Below are 8,612 nucleotides of genomic sequence, written 5' to 3'. Positions count from 1 at the left end.
CTGCACGTGTGAATGTTATTTTTAAGAGTGATTTGCATTTGTTTCAGTCGTTTATCACACTGTGATCTTGGCTGTCCCTCAGGTGGAGGTATCCTGTGAAAATAAATTGATGTCCTAGAAGATTAGACAACATTTCTTAACTGGTTCAGGGCTGTTTGGCTGTTTGACCCATTTCAAGAATCTCCAAATGTGTCAGAGCCTCTTATTCCAGAATATTGATTTTCAGTTTCCCATGTTATCCTCTGCTGCTGAGTTGTTAAAGTATTGTTTGTTAGTGATTAAATCGTACAGGAAGGAAATTAGTCTTTTTTTAAGGTCATCAGCTGCTGTTTACTTGTAGAGTCACATTAATTGTACCAATGAATAATTCATTCTTCATTCAGCATTAAGGAAACAATAGTTAGTTGGCAAAGAGTACTGAGCAGACTTCCAAGAAACTAAGTGGAAAGTTGCGGTGTGGTTCAAGACCTTTAACATTCTGAGAAGATCCAGTTTACGGGGCAGATCTGGCCTTTTTCACTGACCTCCTAGGGAATATTTATGCCTCTTGATTTTAGAACAATCCGACATGTTTCAGGGGACTGATTTGAGTCTAGACAATTTGATGCAGATCCTAAACAAAAATCCATATCTGCTGACGTTAAATGTGGTTTGATAAGAGGACTGTTTGGCAGAGGTACACACCCTATTCTAGTTTCATGGTTTAATATCCGATGGTGTTGCCTGGATAAGTACTACTTGTTGGAGGATATCTATATAGTAAGTATTACTTCATGTTTTTACTGAGACAATTAATGAAATTTATTCATTACATCTCTACTTAATAAGGACACATGTACATTTGTGCAACCTGGGATTTATTTTATTATACTAGACATACTCTTTTAAGACTTGAACTGACAGAAACCTCCTCAGTGGACACAAAGGAGGAGGCTACTGTTTATAGACCATCTTTTACAAAACTATTATCCAAAAAGAGAAGTACTAGGTGTCAACTGACTAGTATCTGCAGAAAAACAATGTGCGAGCTTAACAGATGATCTCCAGACTGACGAGGTTTCGACTTCTATCAATGGAAACACTGACAGTGAAATGACGGTGCAACAGGCTGGGGTTTCCTACTTGTTTTCTACACAAAATGTAACATGAATGACACCTGATTGTTTTCATTTGAGTGGGATCTAAAACCACACGTGTCTACGCTCTGTCACAGGGACGTGCGACCGATTCATGGAGGACGTTTGTGTGTTCCTGCCCCATTATGACACATGGTGGCCCATCCCTGTTCTGCAAGTTCCAGTTGTTATTCCGGTTTATTACAAACACAGCAAACCTTCAATTCCATTTTTTTGTAACGTCCGGATGTTTTTGTGTCATGAAAAAAAACTTCATGCGATAATTACTCTGAGAAAAGGTAGTTTAGGTTCATTTTTCCTCCTCATCTTAACTTACACCAGAAACAGACAATGACTCGTTAATAGCATATGAACGATCCGTCTGATACATTCACTGTCCGTAAGGAGGATTCCTCTCATGTCGCAGCAATAAAACAATATAAAAACATTTAAATATCATTGCAGTTGTATTGGACCACAGTTCAATTTAAAACAAACTAATGCGGTTTTGCCCCGACTGTTTCGTATCGAAAGCAGTTGATGCAGTTACATGCTTTCTTGTTAAGGTACAGAAATAATACTAGTTTCAAAGAGATCATTCGTTCTTAAATAGTGTAAAATGTAGTGTTTGATTCCAGTAGTCAATGTCTGTCCAGTCGGTCAAAACAGGATTCAAAAATATCTTGGAACCAGTGTAGAAACTATTGTAGAGCGACTCCTATAGAAGAGTTAGGAAGCCGTTTTCTGTAGAGTCCTGCTGGTCAGATTTGCCGCCTCGAGAGCTCTTGCTGGGGTTCGGGGTGGTTGAATACTTTGGGGGGTATCTGATGAAGAGACGCTCCTCCTCCTTTTTAATCCACCTCAGAAGCTTAGTGATGGCTGTGATAGCACAGGCCTTCGTCACCAGAGGACTGAAGCACGTGTACAGCTCGAATTTGCTTGTGACCTACGGTGGAGAGGAACACAGTTAGTAAAAGAAGCTGCAACAGTTTGTGACTCACTGTGTTTACATGAATGTTAGTAGCCTGGTTACAGTCTACCAACCAGGAAGCTGTTTTCTAACCAGTCATACAAATGAGAAACCCCCTTTCAGTAATCAAGAAACCGGAGTTTTTAAACTATATTCTGGTGGAAAATGACGATTTAGTGGCTGCGTACGAACTTTACAGTGTTTGTTTCTAATTGGCTTTTTACAACTAAGCGTGTGGAAGAGGAAGAATTCAGACGGGACAAGGAAAAGAGATCATATCACATCCTTGTGTTCAAGATAACCCAGTCCAAACTTTGCATTTATCTATCTGAATACACTGGAAACCACCTGGCACAGCTTTGCCTTTGTTCCACAGAATCAACCAATCAGAGGTGGTCATTTCTGTTCACATATTAGTCTCCTGTTCCGAGTCTGATTGGTCAGAGTGAAAGCCGCACACTCTACTCACATCAGATACCTGCTGCTGTCAAAGAGCAGGGGCGATATAAGACTGGCACTGTTAAAGTCCCAAGATGCAATGAGAGCAGGAACAAGAGGGCAGAATAATTCACTGAGCCACAGAGGTGTGAGTAGAAGAAGATCTCACACACAGTGACGTTCTATTGGGGGTGCAGGTAGGATAGTTATTGCTACAGGAAAGCCTTAGTATATGACAGTTATAACAGTGTAATCTAAATTAATGAGCCAATTATTAAAACGGTGGTGGAACAGAATGTCCAAACCTTTTTGACCCATATAAGTGTTAATTGCCGTCCCCCTGATCACCATAAGTGGCTTCCATTTGAACTCCATCACTGAATAAACGCGTAGAGCGGATGATGATTCAAACAACTAATTAGTCGGCTGTCAGAAATTTGATCAGTGACTATTTCAATCAATTGCTTTTCATTTTTTTAAGGGAAATGCGGAACAAATAAGTGGTTCCAGCTTCTAAACTGTCAGGATTTTATGCTTTTTCTTGTCATGTGTCATATGATTAGACAAATAATCAGCAGATTTTTTGTTAGAATGATATAGATTCTAGCACTCACGTAAAAAACGAAATGAGGAATTGGATATAGCTACCACAGTTAGAGTATGACATGCTTCCAAAATGAAGGAATCAAACTACGGACCTGCTGCATCAATATTGCAGTCTCTGTACACATATTTAAGCAGTTTCTCGAGTACAAATAACTGTGGTGCGGGTCTAAGGTCTACTTTCTGAGCAACTGATAACCCTTGAACTGTTTTCAAACACACCCATGTAAAGGGTAATCCAATACGCACAAAGACAGGGTCCAGGAGCAGCATGTAATGACAGTAAGTCTGTAATAACAGGGAGTATGTGTTCGGACGTACCCAGGCTAACAGAGTTTCTCTCTCAGCGACATGGTAGATGAGCTTCAGCGGCCGTGTGCTGCTGTGGATGCGGCTGTGCATATAACGATAAAGGTCCAGGAGCCTCATCTTCTCCTCTTCACTGCTGTACGGTGCCTCCATCTCTGGGCTGCACACAACAACAAAGAGTAGAATAAAAGGTTAGAGACAGAAAAGTCATATGAAACTCTCTAACAAATACACATAAACAGACAGACTTAAAAGTGTTTCAGGCTACTTGGCATTTTCTCTTTACAACATTATTCGGAACTAAATAAATAAAACTATCATTACCATTTGAAGTATAATTACATAATTTCACCTTCGTTTTCAAGGTTTCAAATGGCTGCGGCATGTGTAACAGCTCAGCTCATTAGGAGATAAGGCATGGTGGGATTAGTGGAATACAATTTACATTTCTCACAGTTTTTCTCTGTGCTCTTGTAACTGGAAGCCCGGTGCCAGAAACCCTCTGAGCTACTTAATAAACACACATGATACACAGAACACTGACATTTGTGAACAACAACCACACTAAGCTGAATTTGTTTTCTTAGAGTCAATGGGTTTCACACTTTCTTTTATATAAAAAAGGTATTCAGGCCTTTTTTCTTGAGAATAATCTTTAACCACAAATACAAAACAAAAATGCCTGTAGTCACTCGGACAGTTACTATAATAATATGGACACCACCAGACTATGGACGTCATTCAGAATAAGACATATTGTGATTAAAGTGTTAACATTAGTTGCTTATAAAATATTTAATTTATCATTACGTTAACTACGCCATTAATTCCCACAGGATCTGCTGGTTTTAAGATCGCAGCCTGAAATAGTTTAATGCACTGGTCAAACACTTTACACTTTAATGATTGTGATTAAAGTGTAATAGTTAAAGTGTATTGTGTGTAGTTTGGGTTTTTTTTTAAATAATTTTGCAAAAGCTTAATTGCTTTTAAATTTTGATCCTCTTTACACCATGGTCATGTGCCGTCAAGCAGCTGTATGTCAATGTTGTAAGATGCTGTGAAGATTCCAAGAGGATGTTATAAAGCGATTAGGACATGTCATACAGAATACTCCACATGTCCTCATTTGATTATTGCTTACTCTGACTAAGACCATATTCAAGTTAAGGTGATACAGGAAATGCTGTCTGTATGGTCGCGTTATTCATATCGGTATATTGGTGTCCATGTAAACGTATGACAGACACACACACTCTCACACACACACACACACACACACACACCTGGTGAACTGAGTGAGCTGGCGGTAGGTGTCTGGCACGTCAAAGGGCTTGTACATGAAGTGCCTGAGGTCTGAGACGCCCACCTGGCTCACGCTGTACGAATGGGCTTTGGCGATGAGGCTCAGAGAGTTCTGAGCCACCATGGCCTCCTCGATCCTCCTCTTGCAATCAGCTACGGCGTAAAAAGCCTCCTTGTCGGTCGAGAGCAGCAGCAGACAAACAGTGCATTCCGGAGGGTCCAGGTAAGAAATGTATGCATAAAAGTAACAGTCCGGGTTAAAGAGCGGGAGGCAGATGGGAGTCCAGATCTCCCCAGCCTGAAAGGCCGAGGAGGCTCCGATGAGGTTGAGCAGGAGGTGGACGTCGGCGGGCTCCAGCCGGGCGTCCTCGATGACCGTCTTCTCTTGGACGATGGTGAGCAGCTGGTTCTTGGCTACGAGGATGGAGAAAACCAGATTGGGCGTGATGGCTTTCTGCAGGATCAGGCTGAGCGAGTCCCTGAGAGAGGAGGCCAGGGGTAAGCAGTGGATCGCCGTCAGCAGGAAGCTGGGGTCCGAGTCCACCAGGTTGAGGAGGCCGTCCAGGATCTTCTCGGAGCCGGCCAGGAGTCTCCTCAGGTCGTAGTTCTTCTTGTGCTCGAAGATGCGGGATATGCTGGCCTGGGTGAGCATGCTGATGATCTGATAGTACACGTAGAGGAGCTCAGCACGCAGCTGCTCCTCAGACTGACGGCTGCTGGAGACGCACACCAGCACCAGGGGGCCTTTCTGTAAGAACACCACGGTGTGCAGCTCTGTGGGGAAGAAGAAAAGCCAAATAAGAACAACTCGCAAAAAACAAGTGAATTTCAACAACATTGTAAATGCATACATTTCCTCATTGCCCATTGTGGTTAAGACACTTTTTGTTTTATTAATTGGTTATAATTAATTTGCCATTTAGAGCAAGCCAGAGCTACAGCGACCACATTCACTGATCACCCCCCCCCCCCACACACACCCTCCCCACAGTCCTCTGCAATACGTCTATACATGCTCTCGTATACGCTTGTGCAAGAAGTTCTCATATTACAAGCGATGGATGGGGAATCGCATTAACGCCCTCACCTGTATAGACTGAGCGGATGATGTTATCTCCACTTTGGACGAAGGACACCAGCGCCATCATGACTCCCATCGTGGATGAAAGAGCCTCTTCACTGCCGTATCGGGAGTAGATGGGTTTGCCGGCTTCGCTCAGCACAAAAACATGCTTCCTGTGCTGCCGCCAGCTGTCGGAGGTCACATCCTCGTCACGGTTGGTCATGAACGCAGGCATTTCCTGGGTGCCTGCCTCCAGCAAGGGGGAGGACCTTCCCTTCACACCGATACCTTGCTCCTCCAGCTTGGCCTTGGCCAGCACTGTGACGACAAACTCCCCAGAATCGCTCTGGCTATTGTCCGTGGTTGTCTGTCTGTCGTCCGGAGTCACGTGCTCGGCCGTCTCGGTGGATTCACTGTCCGGACATTGTTCAGAGTTGTCTGTCTCCTCGGGCTCTTGTCTTTCGTCCTGGTTAGAAATGGACTCCACATCCTCACTCTGCTCCTGGGCTGCAACATCCGGCAGGTGCAAATCCACCGGCTCCTCCTTGTCAACGGTGGCACTGTCATCTCTCTCCACCGGTTCAGGAAACATGTGATTCCCCAAGAGCGAAAGAGAAGTCGCCAAGGTGTCGGCTAGAAAGAAAACAACAAAATTAAATGATGAATAGAACAGTGCTAAAAGAGTGTCTTCTGATCAGAGATGAAATCGGCTATTCACCAGGAGGATTGCTCTCCGAGGGCGGATCGCAGATCTTCACTCCCTGTGTCTCTCCTTCTTGATGATTGTCCCTCTCCATGATACCATCCCAGAGGCTGGAGACAGCAAACCAGACACACCATAACCAGACACACCATAACCAGACAGTTGAAGAACAAACTCGTACATTCCAGTGAGTGCAGCTGAACCTTGGGGACAGCATGCATCTTAACTCCTGTATGAATGGGAGCACTCATGATGGAGCGTGGTCACATGATGACAGAGAATAACCGGTTACAGGGGGAAATGCCAGATGCAGAGCAGACTGAGGAATTCAAACCAGCAGCCTGGTTCGTGCCTCAGTGCAGACCCACGACCCGCCGGGTGGGAGGAGACTCCGTGTCCCGGCGCTGCGGAGCTAACCTTTGATTCATAGCTTCACCTACTTACGATAAGTTAGCAAACACGGGTTAGCAAACAATGTGCAGATCTCACTTTCTGCAGCATCGCGGATGTGTTGGCAGTGACTCAGTGGATGCTAGCTGTATTTACCTGGTTAGCACTGGCTGCTAGCGAAGCGACACACACACACACACAGATCGATTTCATGGCCTCGGCTTAACACTTGAGTGACGCTGGAGCAAACCGAGGTTAAACTAACCCGAGACAGAAGAAGACACGTCGTCCAACTTACGTGTTGTCCTGTCCCGGTCAAAGCGTCGTGTTGAATGTGTCTACTTCGCTTCCCGGTGTCAGACGAGCTGTCAGCAACGAGAGGTAGAAAACAAACGCTCCTCTTAGCGCCGAGGAACATCCGGAATCTCTCATGACAAGCGCAGCCGACCAATCAGGAGGCCCGCCGGACAGCCGCTCGTCCCGCCCCTTCTGGGTCTGGTCTACAGTCCCAGCCCTGTAATCTGAATATTAGAAATACTTGGTGTTTTTGTTTTACTAATGATAGTTTGGGATGGCTTGTTCTGTCCTTATGATTTGTTGCTGTTTACAGTGTTGTGCATGAACGAGTCCAAAAGAACTTACATGATAGAATTTAAGGTCTAGCCTAATAATTGGTTTCATAGCTAGGCATAGCACTATGATTTGTTGTGCCTTTTGTTTGCAGGGTACGATTAATAATGAATAAGCAGGCAAAATTAGCAATAATAAAAAAAAACATTTATTTTAGGAATTGATACACATGAAGTACAGTTTATGGCAAGGGATAGTGATGGATAAAGTTTTCTTTCAAAAACAAGTTAGGTCTCACATTCTCACTTTCCATCTTTAAACTAGGAAATTAACTGAATTATGAACTAGTTCAGAATTTAAATGGTGAATTATGAACGTGAACTATTCATGTTTACTCATCAGAGGTGTGCAGTTGCACAACACTGGCTGTTGATGTGTTCTGCTACATATGGTGTCTACTTCACTTCTGTCCATCACGTGAGAGTGATCCCTAAAATCCCAAAATATGGTAGCATTTTATCTCGTGGGCACAAGATAACTTATCTGGTGGGAGCAAGATAAATAAGTTGTGCACACAGAGTTAATATCTGCGTAGTAAAGACGTGACTGCCTGATGGTTCGAAGACAACACTACGCTGCATTTATTGCTAATTGTAAATTTCTCAATTTTTATGATGATTTCTTTAATGGTTTGTTTCGAGCTGGGTTACAGAGTTTTTACTTTTCAAAATGTGTTAACTTGGGTCTGAGGATTGTTTTGGTTGCTTAAAACATCTCTGAAATAGCCAAAGTGCAATGTTTGAAAAAAATAGCACCACATCTGTGAAAAGTCACAAAGCAGATGCAGTTTAATTCTATGAAAAAAATTGATGATATAATCTTCATTGCAGATAAACCAGGTAGGATGAACACAAAGTTTCATGATTTAATTTCACCACAGACTGTTTATTAAAAGCTCTGCGCTTAACGTCCATCACACAACAAAGCAACAATAAAAAATGCCAGAGGAATGATTCATTCATCATGAAATCTTTATCAATTTTATCTCAGAAAAACTGATTGTTTATTTATTATTTGTTTTTTTAATTTAATTTAATTCTAACTCCACAGAATAGATAATATAAGACAGCCTGATCCACACTCCAC

General features: G+C 42.9%; 1 protein-coding gene across 3 annotated transcripts; it reads right to left on the bottom strand.

Annotated features, from left to right (window-relative positions):
- Positions 1 to 840: 840 nt before the first annotated feature.
- Positions 841 to 7,300, bottom strand: mon1bb (MON1 secretory trafficking family member Bb). 3 transcript variants are annotated; one of them, XM_061069634.1, is made up of 6 exons: positions 7,195 to 7,300; positions 6,522 to 6,616; positions 5,828 to 6,436; positions 4,722 to 5,514; positions 3,448 to 3,595; positions 841 to 2,061 (listed from the first exon to the last, which is right to left on the bottom strand). In XM_061069634.1, exons 2-6 carry the CDS (start codon positions 6,598 to 6,600, stop codon positions 1,834 to 1,836), a joined length of 1,857 nt encoding a protein of 618 aa, XP_060925617.1. In that variant the 5' UTR covers positions 6,601 to 6,616; positions 7,195 to 7,300; the 3' UTR covers positions 841 to 1,833. The 3 variants fall into 3 exon arrangements, with proteins under 3 accessions (XP_060925617.1, XP_060925616.1, XP_060925618.1); XM_061069633.1 differs by lacking the exon at positions 7,195 to 7,300 and having other exon boundaries at positions 6,522 to 6,961; XM_061069635.1 differs by lacking the exons at positions 841 to 2,061; positions 7,195 to 7,300 and having other exon boundaries at positions 3,495 to 3,595; positions 4,805 to 5,514; positions 6,522 to 6,961.
- Positions 7,301 to 8,612: the final 1,312 nt, after the last annotated feature.

This window comes from Limanda limanda, chromosome 4 (assembly GCF_963576545.1).
Source record: "Limanda limanda chromosome 4, fLimLim1.1, whole genome shotgun sequence".
In the NCBI taxonomy this organism is placed as follows: domain Eukaryota; kingdom Metazoa; phylum Chordata; class Actinopteri; order Pleuronectiformes; family Pleuronectidae; genus Limanda; species Limanda limanda.
The sequence above is the reverse complement of the archived record's forward strand: the minus strand, read 5'-3'. Positions and strand labels throughout refer to the sequence as shown.

Coding starts and splice junctions, on each gene's coding strand:
- mon1bb (XM_061069633.1), bottom strand. CDS start 6,723: ATGCTGTCCCCAAGGTTCAGCTGCACTCACTGGAATGTACGAGTTTGT. Junction 6,437..6,521: donor CTCGGAGAGCAATCCTCCTG/GTGAATAGCCGA, acceptor TTTTCTTTCTAG/CCGACACCTTGGCGACTTCT. Junction 2,062..3,447: donor GAGAAACTCTGTTAGCCTGG/GTACGTCCGAAC, acceptor TCTCCACCGTAG/GTCACAAGCAAATTCGAGCT.